At 46.2% G+C, this 22798-nt stretch overlaps 1 protein-coding gene across 1 annotated transcript in view; it reads right to left on the bottom strand.

Moving 5' to 3' along the window:
- The window catches only part of LOC110522700 (plakophilin-3), a 56647-nt gene that overhangs the window by 14952 nt on the left and 18897 nt on the right, over positions 1-22798 (bottom strand). Inside the window, exons 2-9 of the mRNA XM_036968813.1 lie at positions 18446-18537; positions 13909-14076; positions 13638-13760; positions 12792-12983; positions 12306-12551; positions 11557-11714; positions 3761-3884; positions 1318-1522 (exon numbers count right to left, since the gene is read on the bottom strand). Of these exons, the coding sequence (XP_036824708.1) occupies positions 1318-1522; positions 3761-3884; positions 11557-11714; positions 12306-12551; positions 12792-12983; positions 13638-13760; positions 13909-14076; positions 18446-18537 (1308 nt within the window). The remainder of the gene's footprint in view (positions 1-1317; positions 1523-3760; positions 3885-11556; positions 11715-12305; positions 12552-12791; positions 12984-13637; positions 13761-13908; positions 14077-18445; positions 18538-22798) is intronic.

The raw sequence follows: 22798 nt of genomic DNA, 5'->3' as shown, positions 1-22798 counted from the left end.
AGGTTCCCAGAGTGAACTGCCTGCTACTCTGTCCCAGATGCTAATATATCCTATGCATATTATTAGTATTATTAGTAGTATTGGATAGAATTATATCTATGCATATATCCTATGCGTATTATTAGTAGTATTGGATAGAACACTCTGAAGTTTCTGAAACTGTTTGAACTCATATGGCTGGCAAAAACCTTAGAAATATCCAACCAGGAAGTGGGAAATCTGAGGTTTGTAGTTTTTCAACTCTTTGCCATTCAGTGTAAATGTGGTCATATTGCACTTCGTGAATCGCGGTCATGAGAGAGTTAGCTCTCGTTCCATTGCTTTTCTACATACAATGGAATTCTCAGGTTGGAACATTATTGAAGATTTATGATAAAAACATCCTAAAGATTGATTCTATACTTAGTTTGACATGTTTCTACGACCTGTAATATAACTTTTTGAACTTTTTGTCTGACGTTCAGCTGGACCTGAACGCGCGTTTGGATATGTTTACCAAACGCCCTAACAAAAGAAGCTATTTGGACATAAATTATGAACTTTATCGAACAAATCAAACATTTATTGTGGAACTGGGATTCCTTGAAGTGCATTCTGATGAAGATCATCAAAGGTAAGTGAATATTTATAATGCTATTTCTGACAAATGTTGACTACACAATATGGCAGACAATCTTTTTGGCTGCTTTATTGTCAGAACGCTTTAGTCAGATTATTGCATGGTTTGCTTTTTCCGTAACATTTAAAAAAAAAAATCTGACACAGCGGTTGCATTAAGGAGAAGTATATCTCTAATTCCATGTATAACACTTCTATTGTCATCAACATTTATGATGAGTATTTCTGTAAAATGATGTGGCTCTCTGCAAAATCACTGCATGTTTTAGAACTACTGAACGTAATGCGCCAATGTAAAATTAGATTTTTTTATATAAATATGCACTTTAGCGAACAAAACATACATGTATTGTGTAACATGAAGTCCTATGAGTGTCATCTGATGAAGATCATCAAAGGTTAGTGATACATTTTCTCTCTTTGTGCTTTTTGTGACTCCTCTCTTTGGCTGGAAAAATGGAGTTTTTCTGTGACTTGGTGGTGACCGAACATAATCGTTTGTGATGCTTTCACTGTAAAGCCTTTTTGAAATCAGACACTGTGGCTGGATTAACGAGAATTGTATCTTTAAAATGATGTAAATTACTTGTATGCTTGAGGAATTTTAATTATGAGATTTTTGTTGTTTTGAATTTGGCGCCCTGCACTTTCACTGGCTGTTGGCGAGAGGCTAAAGGACTAAAATGTGAAACGTCATACCTGTGATGTTCTTGCGTAGCTCGTCGTCATTCACCTTCAGAGCCTCTATGAGTTGTGGGATCCCTCCCCCCTCGATAAGGGCCACCTTGTTGTCCATGTTCTCGTAGATGAGGTTCCTCGTGGCGCCCGTGGCGTAGCGAGCCACCTCCTGGTTCTCACTGTTGAACAGCCTCACCAGCTCTGGGATGCCCTTATAGCGGTGCACCTAGTGATTGGAGGGAAGAACAACTCTGTAAGGTTTAGACTCATTCTGAATCCCAGTGACCCCTAGCCTAGCCCCTATTCCCTAGGCAATCCTGTATATCTAAAATGATTAGACAGCGTAGCCTGGTGGTTAGAGAGTTGGACTAGTAACCGTAAAGGTTGCAAGATCAAATCCCAGAGCTGACAAGGTACAAAATCTGTCGTTCTGCCCCTGAACTGTTCCTAGGCCGTCATTGAATATAAGAATTTGTTCTTAACTGACTTGCCTAGTTAAATAAAGGTAAAATAATAAAGTCCATATTGCTTAAAGCTGTCCAATATTTTCAGATTTACAGGACCTTTGGCTTGATTTAGAATCCAGCATCTGTGCTTGGACTGCTGAGCAAACCTGTCACCCGGCAACAAGAGACCACACACATAAATCTCTGTTCCTGCTCTTTCACAAAACCACAGCTGAAAAAACACCGACAAGCATCTACAAGCTACCTGTCTGTGACAAAATACTTCACAACTGCTTGAAACAAAATGGTGTCCGTCACTTCAACAAGACAACATTCTTTTAGAATGACTTCGATCACATTTACTGTATGTCTGCTGAACTATGACATTAAATCAAAGTTGAGGCTTTTAGTGTTAAGCACCTAGGCCAAGATTGACAGTTGGCACAACCGGAGCATGTCAATGTGTTGTCATACCTGGAGCACCTCAGTCAATGTGTTGATACACCTGGAGCACCTCAGTCAATGTGTTGATATACCTGGAGCACCTCAGTCAATGTGTTGTATACCTGAAGCACCTCAGTCAATGTGTTGATATACCTGGAGCACCTCAGTCAATGTGTTGATATACCTGGAGCACCTCAGTCAATGTGTTGATATACCTGGAGCACCTCAGTCAATGTGTTGTATACCTGGAGCACCTCAGTCAATGTGTTGATATACCTGGAGCACCTCAGTCAATGTGTTGATATACCTGGAGCACCTCAGTCAATGTGTTGATATACCTGGAGCACCTCAGTCAATGTGTTGATATACCTGGAGCACCTCAGTCAATGTGTTGATATACCTGGAGCACCTCAGTCAATGTGTTGATATACCTGGAGCACCTCAGTCAATTTGTTGATATACCTGGAGCACCTCAGTCAATGTGTTGTATACCTGGAGCACGTCAGTCAATGTGTTGATATACCTGGAGCACGTCAGTCAATGTGTTGATATACCTGGAGCACGTCAGTCAATGTCTTGATATACCTGGAGCACCTCAGTCAATGTGTTGATATACCTGGAGCACCTCAGTCAATGTGTTGATATACCTGGAGCACCTCAGTCAATGTGTTGATATACCTGGAGCACCTCAGTCAATGTGTTGATATACCTGGAGCACCTCAGTCAATGTGTTGATATACCTGGAGCACCTCAGTCAATGTGTTGATATACCTGGAGCACCTCAGTCACTGTGTTGATATACCTGGAGCACCTCAGTCAATGTGTTGATATACCTGGAGCACGTCAGTCAATGTGTTGATATACCTGGAGCACGTCAGTCAATGTGTTGATTACCTGGAGCACGTCAGTCAATGTGTTGATTACCTGGAGCACGTCAGTCAATGTGTTGATTACCTGGAGCACGTCAGTCAATGTGTTGACATACCTGGAGCACCTCAGTCAATGTGTTGATTACCTGGAGCACGTCAGTCAATGTGTTGATTACCTGGAGCACGTCAGTCAATGTGTTGATTACCTGGAGCACGTCAGTCAATGTGTTGATTACCTGGAGCACGTCAGTCAATGTGTTGACATACCTGGAGCACCTCAGTCAATGTGTTGACATACCTGGAGCACCTCAGTCAATGTGTTGATATACCTGGAGCACCTCAGTCAATGTGTTGATATACCTGGAGCATGTAAGTCAATGTGTTGATACACCTGGAGCACCTCAGTCAATGTGTTGATATACCGGGAGCACCTCAGTCAATGTGTTGTATACCTGGAGCACCTCAGTCACTGTGTTGATATACCTGGAGCACCTCAGTCAATGTGTTGATATACCTGGAGCACCTCAGTTAATGTGTTGATACACAATAGTTCTTATGCAACTAGCAACTTCACTTCTATTGTTCCTTATATTATGTTAATGAACATAAGCACACCGAATGGGACGCATATTTGACATTGTAAATATCATAAGGAAGTACCAGAGAAACAGAGAATGCAGAATGAAGAGGAACTCCCTTTAGTACCTCTTTCTTGGCCTCAGTGTCGCTGTAACACTCATGTTGGATAAACGCTGCTCCCAGAACCTGCAGCTCAGCATCCCCCTCTGCCAGGTACCTCACCGCCGTAGCCATGTCCAGGTTATTGATCCTGTACAATCAGAAAGATCAATCAATCAACCAACCAATCAAATGTACCTGTATTTGTTTAAGCCCAGTTGACACAAAGTGGTTAACAGTAAGCCAGCCCCTGGACAGGTTAGAGAGACTGAGACATAATAGATTATGAATGATGGGGGATTTCGTGGTGATAACACTCTATAGCAGCGGTGTCAAAGTCCTTTTTCCCAGCAGGCCGCATTCGGTTCTTCACTGAGGGCAGCATTTGGTTCTTCACTGAGGGCCGACGATTGGTTCTTCACTGAGGGACCCATTCGGTTCTTCACTGAGGGCCACATTTGGTTCTTCACTGAGGGATCCATTTGGTTCTTCACTGAGGGCCACATTCGGTTCTTCACTGAGGGCCACATTCGGTTCTTCACTGAGGGCCACATTTGGTTCTTCACTGAGGGCCACATTCGGTTCTTCACTGAGGGACCCATTCGGTTCTTCACTGAGGGCCACATTCGGTTCTTCACTGAGGGCCACATTTGGTTCTTCACTGAGGGATCCATTTGGTTCTTCACTGAGGGCCGCATTCGGTTCTTCACTGAGGGATCCATTTGGTTCTTCACTGAGGGCAGCATTTGGTTCTTCACTGAGGGCCACATTCGGTTCTTCACTGAGGGCCACATTTGGTTCTTCACTGAGGGATCCATTTGGTTCTTCACTGAGGGATCCATTTGGTTCTTCACTGAGGGCCACATTCGGTTCTTCACTGAGGGCCACATTTGGTTCTTCACTGAGGGCAGCATTTGGTTATTCACTGAGGGACCCATTCGGTTCTTCACTGAGGGCCGCATTCGGTTCTTCACTGAGGGCAGCATTTGGTTCTTCACTGAGGGCAGCATTTGGTTCTTCACTGAGGGCCGCATTCGGTTCTTCACTGAGGGACCCATTCGGTTCTTCACTGAGGGACCCATTCGGTTCTTCACTGAGGGACCCATTCGGTTCTTCACTGAGGGCCACATTCGGTTCTTCACTGAGGGCCACATTCGGTTCTTCACTGAGGGCCACATTTGGTTCTTCACTGAGGGCCACATTTGGTTCTTCACTGAGGGCCGACGATTGGTTATTCACTAAGGGCTACATTTGGTTCTTCACTGAGGGCCACATTTGGTTCTTCACTGAGGGCCGATGATTGGTTATTCACTGAGGGCTACATTTGGTTCTTCACTGAGGGATCCATTTGGTTCTTCACTGAGGGCCGCATTCGGTTCTGTTTCAGATATTGACTGTTTCCCCGCAGTAAAACATTAGCAAAAAAAAATTCCTCTATCCATTGCTTTTTGGAATTTTCTATGCTTCCTGACTGTCTAGTTTTCATTTCGATAACAGATAAAGCTAAGCCTAGTCCTGGAATGAAAAGCAATTGAGCATCACCATTGAAATAGCTTTTTAGTCTTGTCTCCGGGAAACTGCCTCTCTAGGTGGGTTGTGGTCAGTTCCATTTCAATTCCAGTCAATTCAAGAATTACACTGAAATTCCAATTCATCGTCAATGCTTTTCAATTAGGAACATTTAGAATTGGAATTTGACTTTTTCTCAAATTAGCTGGAATTTAAATGGAGTTGACCCCAAACCCCTGGTGCACGATTAGGCAAAATGAGATAATATATTGCCAGTCCAAATCAGGCCAACATGACACGTTTCACTCCCATGGTATAACCCTGTGCCTGTGTGAATGGTAAACTAAGCTAAAGGTAACACTCTGTGGTTTTTCCATCTACTGTGCTAACAGCTAGGCGCCGGCTGTTTGTGTGTGAAATGTGAAACCTGATGAAAGTCCTCTGGTGCCACACCCAAACCAGTCCTGCCACTACGGGGGCCATGTAGCAGCCAGCTCAGAATCTACAGCTCTTGGCAAAGAGACATTTGTAATCATCACAAAGACGCTGCTTTGAAAGTGCTCTATCACAAGCCAGAATAGCAAAACAGACAAAAACTTTGGTCACACACACACCCCTGCACCGCACAATGTACACACTCAATGGATGCCAGACCTGCCCACGCACCTAGGACAACAGGTCCCTGGTTCAATGGGAGTTGTCACGGGTCCTCGAATAACCAAGGTCGCTTGGGACAACAGGGAGCCACAAGAATCTATAACAAGCCCTCCAGCCGCACCCTCTCCGGCGTGGGATGAAACAGGTCCACAGGGGAAACATGTAAAGGAGGGTCTGAGGTCACGGGTGGGTGCGTGAGAGCATCCATTCCCAACGGAACAGTCAGGTCCCTTATCAGAAAAACAGCCGACAATGAGCCTTTTCTCTCTCAAAGATCTATGATGGCCCTGCCAACACTGTCCCGCTGTCAGCCCTCACCAACACTGTCCCGCTGTCAGAAATCACCAACACTGTCCCGCTGTCAGCCCTCACCAACACTGTCAGTCCTCACCAACACTGTCCCGCTGTCAGCCCTCACCAACACTGTCCCGCTGTCAGCCCTCACCAACACTGTCCCGCTGTCAGAAATCACCAACACTGTCCCGCTGTCAGCCCTCACCAACACTGTCCCGCTGTCAGAAATCACCAACACTGTCCCGCTGTCAGCCCTCACCAACACTGTCAGTCCTCACCAACACTGTCCCGCTGTCAGCCCTCACCAACACTGTCCCGCTGTCAGCCCTCACCAACACTGTCAGTCCTCACCAACACTGTCCCGCTGTCAGCCCTCACCAACACTGTCCCGCTGTCAGCCCTCACCAACACTGTCCCGCTGTCAGCCCTCACCAACACTGTCCCGCTGTCAGCCCTCACCAACACTGTCCCGCTGTCAGCCCTCACCAACACTGTCCCGCTGTCAGCCCTCACCAACACTGTCCCGCTGTCAGAAATCACCAACACTGTCCCGCTGTCAGCCCTCACCAACACTGTCAGTCCTCACCAACACTGTCCCGCTGTCAGCCCTCACCAACACTGTCCCGCTGTCAGCCCTCACCAACACTGTCCCGCTGTCAGTCCTCACCAACACTGTCCCGCTGTCAGCCCTCACCAACACTGTCCCGCTGTCAGCCCTCACCAACACTATCCCGCTGTCAGTCCTCACCACCACTGTCAGTCCTCACCAACACTGTCCTGCTGTCAGTCCTCACCAACACTGTCCCACTGTCAGTCCTCACCACCCCTGTCAGTCCTCACCACCACTGTTTCACTGTCAGTCCTCACCACCACTGTCCCGCTGTGAGTCCTCACCACCACTGTCCCGCTGTCAGTCCTCACCAACACTGTCAGTCCTCACCAACACTGTCCCGCTGTCAGCCCTCACCAACACTGTCCCGCTGTCAGCCCTCACCAACACTGTCCCGCTGTCAGCCCTCACCAACACTGTCCCGCTGTCAGCCCTCACCAACACTGTCCCGCTGTTCGCCCTCACCAACACTGTCCTGCTGTCAGTCCTCACCAACACTGTCAGCCCTCACCAACACTGTCCCGCTGTCAGTCCTCACCAACACTGTCAGTCCTCACCAACACTGTCCCACTGTCAGCCCTCACCAACACTGTCAGTCCTCACCAACACTGTCCCACTGTCAGTCCTCACCAACACTGTCCCGCTGTCAGTCCTCACCAACACTGTCCCACTGTCAGTCCTCACCAACACTGTCCCGCTGTCAGTCCTCACCAACACTGTCCCGCTATCAGCCCTCACCAACACTGTCCCGCTGTCAGCCCTCACCAACACTGTCAGTCCTCACCAACACTGTCAGTCCTCACCAACACTGTCAGTCCTCACCAACACTGTCCCGCTGTCAGTCCTCACCACCACTGTCAGTCCTCACCACCACTGTCAGTCCTCACCACCACTGTCAGTCCTTACCAACACTGTCCTGCTGTCAGTCCTCACCAACACTGTCCAACTGTCAGTCCTCACCACCCCTGTCAGTCCTCACCACCACTGTCTCACTGTCAGTCCTCACCACCACTGTCCCGCTGTCAGTCCTCACCAACACTGTCAGTCCTCACCAACACTGTCCCGCTGTCAGTCCTCACCAACACTGTCCCGCTGTCAGTCCTCACCAACACTGTCCCGCTGTCAGTCCTCACCACCACTGTCAGTCCTCACCACCACTGTCAGTCCTCACCACCACTGTCAGTCCTCACCAACACTGTCCCACTGTCAGTCCTCACCAACACTGTCCCACTGTCAGTCCTCACCACCCATGTCAGTCCTCACCACCACTGTCAGTCATCACCACCACTGTCCCACTGTCAGTCCTCACCACCACTGTCCCACTGTCAGTCCTCACCACCACTGTCCCACTGTCAGTCCTCACCACCACTGTCCCACTGTCAGTCCTCACCACCACTGGTCGGTCCTCACCACCACTGTCGGTCCTCACCACCACTGTCGGTCCTCACCACCACTGTCGGTCCTCACCACCACTGTCAGTCCTCCCCACCACTGTCGGTCCTCCCCACCACTGTCGGTCCCCACCACCACTGTCGGTCCTCACCACCACTGTCGGTCCTCACCACCACTGTCGGTCCTCACCACCACTGTCGGTCCCCACCACCACTGTCGGTCCCCACCACCACTGTCGGTCCCCACCACCACTGTCGGTCCCCACCACCACTGTCGGTCCCCACCACCACTGTCGGTCCTCACCACCACTGTCCCGCTGTCAGTGCTCACCAGCACATGCTGGCCTGCCAACAACAGGAGAAAACCCTGACGTCAGCGTTAGCATAATCCAGGGCAACACTGCACATGTGCACCATTTGTCGACACAGACAGCGAGTGTCCCATAAAGTGTCATCTGGAGGGGTAGAATGAAACCTTGTAAACTGAGAGAATTATGTATATATAGAATTATTAGCTCTAAAACAGCGATACTGCGGTACCGCCACTGTGAAAAGATAGCATCACTTTAAGTCCAAAGAGGTTTCACTATGTGCACCATGTCATTGTTCTCTCTCTCTGCTGTGTCCACTGAGCTGTTTGGGCCCGCCCTGCAGTCTCATTGGATAACGCTGGGCAGGCCTCTTGCTAGCTGTCCCTCAAATGCTAGGGGCAGAAGCTCATTGGCTAGAACTCAAATTGCTAGGGGACTGAGCCACGTGGAGGTACATGTAGGGAAATGGCGCGGCACAACTTCAAGAAAACAGACTCTTTCAAACAAGGGATTCCGTGGCTAATTGAGGTAAGACAATAATTATGCTCATAGATTAGGCTTGTATGACACAACCAGCCCAAACCGGGAGGTTTAAAAAAATACTTTCAAAGTACCGGAGCATGTTTTAACATACTGCCGTAACGAAATGTCCACAACAAATACAGTAGTAGTCCAATACGTAACTATAGTGTCTGTATCTTTATGACAGTCTCTACCTGCTCTTTTGGATGGACGGAGCAGGTTCACTCTGTGGTTTTCTATAGTCAATATAATGTTCAACCCTGCTTCAAGACAAATACCAACCCAAATGTCACATATTCTAACGCACACATTCTAATGCACACATTCTAATGCAGATATTTTAATTCACACATTCTAACGCAAACATTCTAACGCACACATTCTAACGCACACATTCTAACGCACACACTAACGCAAACATTCTAACGCACACATTCTAACGCACACATTCTAACGCACACACTAACGCAAACATTCTAACGCACACATTCTAACGTACACACTAACGCAAACATTCTAACGCACACATTCTACTTCACACATTCTACTTCACACACTCTAACGCACACATTTTAATGCACACATTCTAACGCACACATTCTACTTCACACACTCTAACGCACACATTTTAATGCACACATTCTAACGCACACACTCTAACAAAATCTGCTTTCCCTGAGGCTTGTGTATTTTGATTGACCAGTTTCTTAAAGGAATGTGTGGTAAGAATGTTCACACTATATTTCAACTTATTCAGTATTATTACACCCGGGATTGGAGAGGAAGTGTTGACCACACTATATCATCTGAGACTTTAAACCTCGCTGACCTAACCGCTACATTTAAGAGGTATCAGATGTGTATTAGTGGTGAGTTAGTTGGGGAGTTTAGCCCGTTTGGGTGAGATTGGGAGTTAACTTGAGAAACTAACGACTCTCCTATTCAGGCATAATACCAAAATAACAATCACGGTAGATAGTGTTTACAAAACATGCGCTTAGAGGTTATGTGTTTCCGTGCACTGCTACACGTGCACTGCTACACGTGCACTGCGTCACAACAGATTGTCCTGCTCCGAGAACATGGCCCTATTCACGCAGGGGACAAACTCACTGCCCCTTTATTATATCTACACTTAATACCCTGACTAGAGTATTTTTTGTATGTTTTATTTTTAACCTTTATTTAAGGTTAAGTCAGTTAAAGAACAAATTCTTGTTTTCAATGACAGCCTAGGAACAGTGGGTTAACTGCCTGTTCAGGGGCAGAACGACAGATTTGTGCCTTGTCAGCTCAGGGGTTTGAACTTGCAACCTTCCGGTTACTAGTCCAACACTCTAACCACTAGGCTACCCTGCCACCTCTACACTCTAACCACTAGGCTACCCTGCCACCTCTACACTCTAACCACTAGGCTACCCTGCCACCTCTACACTCTAACCACTAGGCTACCCTGCCACCTCTACACTCTAACCACTACCCTGCCACCCCGTATTTGAGTGCTGAGGTTGTATGCACTCACTGCACTGTAGGTCTCTGTGTTTGCATTATATTGTCTGCTAAGTGGCATATATTGGTACAGTATTATATTTAAGCAATAAGGCACCTCGGGGGTGTGGTATATTGGCTAACATACCACGGCTAAGAGCTGTTTTTAAGCACGACGCATCGCGCTCTTGGCCGTGGTATATTGGCCATATACCACAAACCCCCGAGGTGCCTTATTGCTATTATAGAAAATTCAGGCCTACCTGTCACAAGAAAAAAAGTTACCATGATGAGATGATAGATAGGTCTACACCCTGAGAGTGGCTGTCTGTCCCCACCCCGAGATGGGCCGCCTGTCCCCACCCCGAGATGGGCCGCCTGTCCCCACCCCGAGATGGGCCGCCTGTCCCCACCCCGAGATGGGCCGCCTGTCCCCACCCCGAGATGGGCCGCCTGTCCCCACCCCGAGATGGGCCGCCTGTCCCCACCCCGAGATGGGCCGCCTGTCCCCACCCCGTGATGGGCCGCCTGTCCCCACCCCGAGATGGGCCGCCTGTCCCCACCCCGAGATGGGCCGCCTGTCCCCACCCCGAGATGGGCCGCCTGTCCCCACCCCGAGATGGGCCGCCTGTCCCCACCCCGAGATGGGCCGCCTGTCCCCACCCCGTGATGGGCCGCCTGTCCCCACCCCGTGATGGGCCGTCTGTCCCCACCCTGAGATGGTCTGTCTGTCTCCACCCTGAGAAGGGCTGTCTGTCCCCACCCTGAGAAGGGCTGTCTGTCCCCACCCTGAGATGGTCTGTCTCTCCCTACCCGGAGCGTTGATGGTTCATCATCAGAGGTCGTAGGGCAGCCAGATTTAGACATCTCAGATCATTTAACAGTTCCATTTCACGCCATGCTGTTCATACAAATCATTCATTATTATAATTTACCGGTTTCCTCACAGCTATTTATCCCGGGAAAAGGGAGTGTTTTTTATTTTGGGGGGGGGGGGTAAAATCTCAGTATCCGAGTTCGCGATATTTAACCACACCTTACCTGCTGAGGTTGCCCATGCTGCCTGTCATGTCCATCGCTCCGTCGTAGATGTCCATGCCCTTCCCAACACTGTGCATGCTCTTGATAGACATGGTCCTGGGCAGAGTGGTCTGCCTCTGTTGCTGCATCATCAGATTCCCCTGAGACCCAGACGACATCTAATAACAATAACATTATATTCAATTACAATAATACATTTTCAATTGTTTAGCGCTTTTCATTATACCAAAGCTCTACTTAGGAAAAAATATATATAATATAAGAAAAAAATGAAAACTACCAATGACATAAAACATTTTATTTTTTAGAATCAAGGCAGGTAAAATAGCAATATAGGACTAGATGCTGAGAATCCGCTCAGATTAGCCCTGGTCTATGGGGCTATGTGAATATGTGAACCCTCCCGAGTGGCGCAGCGGTCTAAGGCACTGCATCTCAGTGGTACGGGCGTCACTACAGACCCTGGTTCGATTCCAGGCTGTATGACAACCGGCCGTGATTAGGAGTCACATAGGGCGGCGCACAATTGGCCCAGCGTCGTCCGGGTTAAGATTTGGCCGGTGTAGGCCATCATTGTATAATAAGAACTTGTTCTTAACTGACTTGCCTCGTTAAATAAATGTAAAAAAATCAATGTCACTTCTCAGAGTTGTTGTATTCATTTTGTGTATTCCGTTTTGCTTTCTGATCACACATAACAAAAATGTCCATGCGAATGGGCTATAAACCTATCACATCGCAATCCTCACCTGGCCCATCATGAATCCTCCTCCACTGCCGTAGCTACTTCCCCCAGGGGGGAGGGTGGAAGCCCCAGACATGACGAAGTTTCCCCCTCCACTGCCGTAGCTACTTCCCCCAGGGGGGAGGGTGGAAGCCCCAGACATGGAGCCCATGGACATCCTGTTGTTCCTGTTGTTGATCCTGCTGATGGTGCGAAACGCTGGCCCTTTAAAGGAATGTTGCTGCTGGACCGACATCATCTCCTCTCCCCCCTAGCGGAAATGTAAATGTTCATAAAAAAAATTAAAAAACGTGCTGTAAATATAATAATTATTATATTGTAACGCAAATTAAATTTACATATTTGCTTTTACAAACACCTGAAAAGCTAGTTTGGCATTATTTGTTCCTAAATGTATTTGAAATACATAACTCATTTTCACATGCCATGGAACATATAAGAATTGCAATGTGTTAATCTCGTTTGAAAATTTCGGTAGGGCTCCACCAACCATCCTCATGGGGGCTTGGTAGGCCATGGACCCTCCTCCTCCTGCCTGTCTCATCTGGGTCCCAGAGCTGTAGGCTCCTCCATTGACGGTGCTGTAGACAGACTGCTGGCGGTTGAATGTGGCATCGTGGTCCGAGACGAGGCTGACCCCATCGCTGCCATCCGCATCTACCCAGGCTGCCACTGGGGACGGCTGAAACAAGATTCAGAACAAGTCAGAATCAGAAAACTACCTCATCAATACAGACAGAACATCAACATCGATACAGACAGACAGAACATCAACATCGATACAGACAGACAACATAAACATCAATACAGACAGAGGACATCAACATCAATACAGACAGAACATCACCATCAATACAGACAGAACATCAACATCAATACAGACAGAACATCAACATCAATACAGACAGGACATCAACATCAATACCACATCAATGCAGACAGACATCAATACAGACAGAACATCACCATCAATACAGACAGAGGACATCAACATCAATACCACATCAATACAGACAGACAACATCAATACAGACAGAACATCAACATCAATACAGACAGAACATCAACATCGATACAGACAGACAACATACATCAATACAGACAGAGGACATCAACATCAATACCACATCAATACAGACAGACAACATCAACATCAATACAGACAGAACATCAACATCAATACCACATCAATACAGACAGACAACATCAATACAGACAGAACATCAACATCAACACCACATCAATACAGATATACAACACTTGAAAGAAAAACCTTACGTTGACATTGACACAATACACACAGAACACATCATGCAGTGTATCTAAAGTCAGATACCTGAGCGGGCATGTTCTGGAGCCTAACGGAACGCAGGGACATGGTCTCTAGGTCTGGGCCGGGAGCACGGCTCATCGCCCGGTTCACGGTGGACATCTGTTGCCTCATGGCCCCTCCGCCAGCCTGGTAGAACAGAGTTAATCAGCACACTGGTACACATACATGATTAACATATGCCCCCCCACACAGAAAAAATAACATCGCCTTGCTTCAGATGCCCAAAAGGATCTGTATGGTAGTCGAAGAATACAGTAACTCATTAACGTGGTACCTGGTAGCCCCCTCCCCCATGGTAGCCCCCGCTCAGGCTCATGTTATCGTGGTACTGGTACCCTCCTCCTCCTCCTCCTCCACCCCCCATGCTGAGCCTCTGACCACCACTCAGGTCCATCGCCGAGCGGGAGGAGAAACCACCAGAGTAGTGAGACATCCTGGGTGCCTGGGACAGAAGAGGAAGTAGAGGAGAAGTTGAAAAAATATTGTATTGTACATTTGCATTAAATTCCATGGAAATGAGTCTTTATTGCTTCTAACCAGCCCCCAAGACACAGACTGTAACCCACCCCACTATGGCAGGATGAAAGGCATGGTGAATCATTATTACTACGCAATAATGAAGGCCTGGGGGGTGATAAATAATGAATCCCTGGAGGGTGATCAATAATGAAGACCGGGGGAGGTGATCAATAATGAAGACCTGGAGGAGGTGATCAATAATGAAGACCTGGAGGAGGTGATCAATAATGAAGACCTGGAGGAGGTGATCAATAATGAAGACCGGGGGAGGTGATCAATAATGAAGACCGGGGGAGGTGATCAATAATGAAGACCTGGAGGAGGTGATCAATAATGAAGACCTGGAGGAGGTGATCAATAATGAAGGCCTGGAGGGTGATCAATAATGAAGCCCTGGTGGGTGATCAATAATGAAGACCTGGAGGAGGTGATCAATAATGAAGACCTGGAGGAGGTGATCAATAATGAAGACCGGGGGAGGTGATCAATAATGAAGACCTGGAGGAGGTGATCAATAATGAAGACCGGGGGAGGTGATCAATAATGAAGACCGGGGGAGGTGATCAATAATGAAGACCTGGAGGAGGTGATCAATAATGAAGACCTGGAGGAGGTGATCAATAATGAAGCCCTGGAGGGTGATCAATAATGAAGACCTGGAGGAGGTGATCAGTAATGAAGACCGGGGGAGGTGATCAATAATGAAGACCTGGAGGAGGTGATCAATAATGAAGACCTGGAGGAGGTGATCAATAATGAAGGCCTGGGGAGGTGATCAATAATGAATCCCTGGAGGGTGATCAATAATGAAGACCTGGAGGAGGTGATCAATAATGAAGACCTGGAGGAGGTGATCAATAATGAAGACCTGGAGGAGGTGATCAATAATGAAGACCTGGAGGAGGTGATCAATAATGAAGACCTGGAGGAGGTGATCAATAATGAAGACCTGGAGGAGGTGATCAATAATGAAGACCTGGAGGAGGTGATCAATAATGAAGACCTGGAGGAGGTGATCAATAATGAAGACCTGGAGGAGGTGATCAATAATGAAGACCTGGAGGAGGTGATCAATAATGAAGACCTGGAGGAGGTGATCAATAATGAAGCCCTGGAGGGTGATCAATAATGAAGACCTGGAGGAGGTGATCAATTATGAAGCCCTGGAGGGTGATCAATAATGAAGACCTGGAGGGTGTGATCAATAATGAAGCCCTGGAGGGTGATCAATAATGAAGACTGGGGGAGGTGATCAATAATGAAGACCGGGGGAGGTGATCAATAATGAAGACCGGGGGAGGTGATGAATAATGAAGACCGGGGGAGGTGATCAATAATGAAGACCGGGGGAGGTGATCAATAATGAAGGCCTGGAGGAGGTGATCAATAATGAATCCCTGGAGGGTGATTAATAATGAAGACCTGGGGAGGTGATCAATAATGAAGACCGGGGGAGGTGATCAATAATGAAGGCCTGGGGAGGTGATCAATAATGAAGGCCTGGGGAGGTGATCAATAATGAAGGCCTGGGGAGGTGATCAATAATGAAGGCCTGGGGAGGTGATCAATAATGAAGACCTGGAGGAGGTGATCAATAATGAAGGCCTGGGGAGGTGATCAATAATGAAGGCCTGGGGAGGTGATCAATAATGAAGGCCTGGGGAGGTGATCAATAATGAATCCCTGGAGGGTGATCAATAATGAATCCCTGGAGGGTGATTAATAATGAAGGCCTGGGGAGGTGATCAATAATGAAGGCCTGGGGAGGTGATCAATAATGAAGGCCTGGGGAGGTGATCAATAATGAAGGCCTGGGGAGGTGATCAATAATGAAGGCCTGGGGAGGTGATCAATAATGAAGGCCTGGGGAGGTGATCAATAATGAAGGCCTGGGGAGGTGATCAATAATGAAGGCCTGGGGAGGTGATCAATAATGAAGGCCTGGGGTGGTGATCAATAATGAAGGCCTGGGGAGGTGATCAATAATGACGAGCGATCAGGATGACATGTTTACCTGACAAAGACAGGCGGAGACATGCCAGGAGCCCGGGAGAAAACTCTAGGACATATCTGAGTAAACTGGTCGACCATATTTGGCTAAGCTTCCAGATGGCGAACTTCACCATTACATCAGTGTTGTTGACATTATCTTGTTAGCGGTTGGAGTGAACAACAGGGCCTTCTCTCTCGACCTTGGGAGGAAACCCTCCCTAACTCAGACTCGATGGATTCTTAGAATGAGCTAATTATTTTTCAGAAACCACATACAGCATGTTATCTGACTGTTATCAGAAAAAAAACTATTTGGTTTTTCGAAGGCCAGAGGCATATTTCTATCCTTTATGTTGAGAATGAGAAATGATTGTGGTTCTATCGTTATACGTCTACTGCTAATGCTAATCACTATGACCCCGCCTCTATGACTCCGCCTCTATGACTCCGCCTCTATTAGCGGGGACAACAAACTCTGACCTTTCCAGATCTACCTTTAGTAGATAGTGTAAATGCTGTGAGTCACTGTCATAAAAAGGGAGTGGCTCGTGTCTATGGACTAGTGTTGACACAGGTAAAAAGTCTGTGTACCTTCATTGTGCAAAGCTAATTGTAAAAGTCACGGGGAAATTGTTGAGTTTAGAATTATAATTGTTTTATGCAGTCAACAAGGCCACTACAATGGAGTTCTTTCTGTCGTTACCATTACCGTGTACATGTGAATCATTTATTTACTGTATCTATTCTACTGTATGTACCACAGGAGGGTAGTGGGACCTTACTTAGGGAGGACGGGCTCGTGGTAACGGCTGGAGCGGAATCAGTGGAATGGTTTTAAATACATCAAACACATGGTTTCCATGGTTTCCAGGTGTTTGATGCCGTTCCATTTGCTCCGTTACAGACATTATTATGAGCCGTCCTCCCCTTGGCAGCCTCCAATGGTGTGTAATGTATATTTGCTGAATACAAAACACAATATACATCTAGTAAAATGTTACATTCATTCATTTAATTAATTTCATCCATGGCAAGTTCATTCAGCAATGTCATTGTGTAATGGTGTCATAGTCTAATGATATCTGCTACGCTAACGTGAGGTGGGAACATTCTGACTGTGAGATGTGGAGGAATCTGAAGGGTGGACTTCAGGGTGGAGAGCCGCTGTGAAATACCACACTTACAGAGCCCAGAGAAGACCTAGCTCGATGGCTCTGTCAACACTGCACTGTGAAACCATCCCACTGTGTTGATAGCTGACTGTATTCACAGGAAGCTGCAGAGAGCGAACACAGCGTTTAAGCTGCATATTTTCACGTAGACAGACACCGTCTATAATATCTCTTTACTGGCAACAACACGTAAGTCTGCAGGGCTCTTTTGACCATCTGCTGAATATATCAAGAGGAACTCAGAAACCATCGGATGTGTAACAGAGGCAGTATTTTCCTAAGAAAATGGCCGATATTGTTTATAATACATTTATAATATATTTATAATACCTGGTCCCTAAAACTGAGTAGAACTCACCGTGACAGGTCTGGAGGCTATGTGGAGGCAGGACTACCACTCACCATGACAGGTGTGGAGGCAGGACTACCACTCACCATGACAGGTGTGGAGGCAGGACTACCACTCACCATGACAGGTCTGGAGGCAGGACTACCACTCACCATGACAGGTGTGGAGGCAGGACTACCACTCACCATGACAGGTGTGGAGGCAGGACTACCACTCACCATGACAGGTGTGGAGGCAGGACTACCACTCACCATGACAGGTGTGGAGGCAGGACTACCACTCACCATGACAGGTCTGGAGGCAGGACTACCACTCACCATGACAGGTCTGGAGGCAGGACTACCACTCACCATGACAGGTGTGGAGGCAGGACTACCACTCACCATGACAGGTGTGGAGGCAGGACTACCACTCACCATGACAGGTGTGGAGGCAGGACTACCACTCACCATGACAGGTGTGGAGGCAGGACTACCACTCACCATGACAGGTCTGGAGGCAGGACTACCACTCACCATGACAGGTGTGGAGGCAGGACTACCACTCACCATGACAGGTCTGGAGGCAGGACTACCACTCACCATGACAGGTGTGGAGGCAGGACTACCACTCACCATGACAGGTCTGGAGGCAGGACTACCACTCACCATGACAGGTCTGGAGGCAGGACTACCACTCACCATGACAGGTCTGGAGGCAGGACTACCACTCACCATGACAGGTCTGGAGGCAGGACTACCACTCACCATGACAGGTCTGGAGGCAGGACTACCACTCACCATGACAGGTCTGGAGGCTGTGTAGACGTAGGACTTAGAGCTGAACCCTGGGTTGAAGGTCTGGTACTTCATTGTTGAAGAACCGCTGTGTTCTACAAAACAAAAAGAGAGAGGGGAAATCAGAAAATGTCATGAATCAACACTAAGGAAGGACCTGAATCAGCCCACCAAAAACTGATCCAATTTAAAGACAACACTAAGGAAGGACCTGAATCAGCCACCAAAAACTGATCCAATTTAAAGACAACACTAAGGAAGGACCTGAATCAGCCCACCAAAAACTGATCCAATTTAAAGACAACACTAAAGGAAGGACCTGAATCAGCCCACCAAAAACTGATCCAATTTAAAGACAACACTAAAGGAAGGACCTGAATCAGCCCACCAAAAACTGATCCAATTTAAAGACAACACTAAAGGAAGGACCTGAATCAGCCCACCAAAAACTGATCCAATTTAAAGACAACACTAAAGGAAGGACCTGAATCAGCCCACCAAAAACTGATCCAATTTAAAGACAACACTAAGCCTTGTGTTTTTCACCACCACCACACCTAATTAAACATCGATACATCAATACATTGGTATAACTAGTTTAATGATATGGGACATGACATTGGTATAACTAGTTTAATGATATGGGACATGACATTGGTATAACTAGTTTAATGATATGGGACATGACACAACAGAGAGCAGAGATTGTACGATCTCTACTCTGTACTGAGTAGGGATAGGATAGAGTAGAGATCGTACAGAGTAGGGATAGAATAGAGTAGAGATCGTACAGAGTAGGGATAGAATAGAGTAGAGATCGTACAGAGTAGGGATAGGATAGAGTAGAGATCGTACAGAGTAGGGATAGGATAGAGTAGAGATCGTACAGAGTAGGGATAGGATAGAGTAGAGATCGTACAGAGTAGGGATAGGATAGAGTAGAGATCGTACAGAGTAGGGATAGGATAGAGTAGAGATCGTACAGAGTAGGGATAGGATAGAGTAGAGATCGTACAGAGTAGGGATAGGATAGAGTAGAGATCGTACAGAGTAGGGATAGGATAGAGTAGAGATCGTACAGAGTAGGGATAGGATAGAGTAGAGATCGTACAGAGTAGGGATAGGATAGAGTAGAGATCGTACAGAGTAGGGAGAGGATAGAGTAGAGATCGTACAGAGTAGGGAGAGGATAGAGTAGAGATCGTACAGAGTAGGGAGAGGATAGAGTAGAGATCGTACAGAGTAGAGATTGAACAGAGTAGAGATCGTACAGTGTAGAGATTTTACAGAGTAGAGATTGTAGAGAGTAGAGATTGTAGAGAATTGTACAGATTGTACAGAGTAGAGATTTTACAGAGTAGAGATTGTAGAGAGTAGAGATCGTACAGAGTAGAGATCGTACAGAGTAGAGATCGTACAGAGTAGAGATCGTACAGAGGGCAGAGATCAAATCAAATCAAATGTTATTATTCAAATGCGTTGAATACAACAGGTGTAGTAGACCTTACAGTGAAATGCTGAATACAACAGGTGTAGTAGACCTCACAGTGAAATGCTGAATACAACAGGTGTAGTAGACCTCACAGTGAAATGCTGAATACAACAGGTGTAGTAGACCTTACAGTGAAATGATGAATACAACAGGTGTAGTAGACCTTACAGTGAAATGATGAATACAACAGGTGTAGTAGACCTCACAGTGAAATGCTGAATACAACAGGTGTAGTAGACCTTACAGTGAAATGATGAATACAACAGGTGTAGTAGACCTTACAGTGAAATGATGAATACAACAGGTGTAGTAGACCTTACAGTGAAATGCTGAATACAACAGGTGTAGTAGACCTTACAGTGAAATGCTGAATACAACAGGTGTAGTAGACCTTACAGTGAAATGCTGAATACAACAGGTGTAGTAGACCTTACAGTGAAATGCTGAATACAACAGGTGTAGTAGACCTCACAGTGAAATGCTGAATACAACAGGTGTAGTAGACCTCACAGTGAAATGCTGAATACAACAGGCGTAGTAGACCTTACAGTGAAATGCTGAATACAACAGGTGTAGTAGACCTTACAGTGTAATGATGAATACAACAGGTGTAGTAGACCTTACAGTGAAATGCTGAATACAACAGGTGTAGTAGACCTCACAGTGAAATGCTGAATACAACAGGTGTAGTAGACCTCACAGTGAAATGCTGAATACAACAGGTGTAGTAGACCTCACAGTGAAATGCTGAATACAACAGGTGTAGTAGACCTTACAGTGAAATGCTGAATACAACAGGTGTAGTAGACCTCACAGTGAAATGCTGAATACAACAGGTGTAGTAGACCTCACAGTGAAATGCTGAATACAACAGGTGTAGTAGACCTTACAGTGAAATGCTGAATACAACAGGTGTAGTAGACCTTACAGTGAAATGCTGAATACAACAGGTGTAGTAGACCTCACAGTGAAATGCTGAATACAACAGGTGTAGTAGACCGTACTGTGAAATGCTGAATACAACAGGTGTAGTAGACCTCACAGTGAAATGCTGAATACAACAGGTGTAGTAGACCTTACAGTGAAATGCTGAATACAACAGGTGTAGTAGACCTCACAGTGAAATGCTGAATACAACAGGTGTAGTAGACCTCACAGTGAAATGCTGAATACAACAGGTGTAGTAGACCTCACAGTGAAATGCTGAATACAACAGGTGTAGTAGACCTTACAGTGAAATGCTGAATACAACAGGTGTAGTAGACCTTACAGTGAAATGCTGAATACAACAGGTGTAGTAGACCTCACAGTGAAATGCTGAATACAACAGGTGTAGTAGACCTCACAGTGAAATGCTGAATACAACAGGTGTAGTAGACCTTACAGTGAAATGCTGAATACAACAGGTGTAGTAGACCTTACAGTGAAATGCTGAATACAACAGGTGTAGTAGACCTCACAGTGAAATGCTGAATACAACAGGTGTAGTAGACCGTACTGTGAAATGCTGAATACAACAGGTGTAGTAGACCTCACAGTGAAATGCTGAATACAACAGGTGTAGTAGACCTTACAGTGAAATGCTGAATACAACAGGTGTAGTAGACCTTACAGTGAAATGCTAAATACAACAGGTGTAGTAGACCTTACAGTGAAATGCTGAATACAACAGGTGTAGTAGACCTAACAGTGAAATGCTGAATACAACAGGTGTAGGTAGACCTCACAGTGAAATGCTGAATACAACAGGTGTAGTAGACCTTACAGTGTAATGATGAATACAACAGGTGTAGTAGACATCACAGTGAAATGCTGAATACAACAGGTGTAGTAGACCTTACAGTGAAATGCTAAATACAACAGGTGTAGTAGACCTCACAGTGAAATGCTGAATACAACAGGTGTAGTAGACCTTACAGTGAAATGCTGAATACAACAGGTGTAGTAGACCTTACAGTGAAATGCTGAATACAACAGGTGTAGTAGACCTTACAGTGAAATGCTGAATACAACAGGTGTAGTAGACCTTACAGTGAAATGCTAAATACAACAGGTGTAGTAGACCTCACAGTGAAATGCTGAATACAACAGGTGTAGTAGACCTTACAGTGAAATGCTAAATACAACAGGTGTAGTAGACCTTACAGTGAAATGCTGAATACAACAGGTGTAGTAGACCTTACAGTGAAATGCTGAATACAACAGGTGTAGTAGACCTCACAGTGAAATGCTGAATACAACAGGTGTAGTAGACCTTACAGTGAAATGCTGAATTACAACAGGTGTAGTAGACCTTACAGTGAAATGCTGAATACAACAGGTGTAGTAGACCTTACAGTGAAATGCTGAATACAACAGGTGTAGTAGACCTCACAGTGAAATGCTGAATACAACAGGTGTAGTAGACCGTACTGTGAAATGCTGAATACAACAGGTGTAGTAGACCTCACAGTGAAATGCTGAATACAACAGGTGTAGTAGACCTTACAGTGAAATGCTGAATACAACAGGTGTAGTAGACCTCACAGTGAAATGCTGAATACAACAGGTGTAGTAGACCTCACAGTGAAATGCTGAATACAACAGGTGTAGTAGACCTCACAGTGAAATGCTGAATACAACAGGTGTAGTAGACCTTACAGTGAAATGCTGAATACAACAGGTGTAGTAGACCTTACAGTGAAATGCTGAATACAACAGGTGTAGTAGACCTCACAGTGAAATGCTGAATACAACAGGTGTAGTAGACCTCACAGTGAAATGCTGAATACAACAGGTGTAGTAGACCTTACAGTGAAATGCTGAATACAACAGGTGTAGTAGACCTTACAGTGAAATGCTGAATACAACAGGTGTAGTAGACC

Source organism: Oncorhynchus mykiss, chromosome 30, assembly GCF_013265735.2.
Source record: "Oncorhynchus mykiss isolate Arlee chromosome 30, USDA_OmykA_1.1, whole genome shotgun sequence".
Lineage (NCBI taxonomy): Eukaryota > Metazoa > Chordata > Actinopteri > Salmoniformes > Salmonidae > Oncorhynchus > Oncorhynchus mykiss.
Note: the sequence above shows the minus strand (reverse complement) of the source record. Positions and strands in the feature narration are given on the sequence as shown.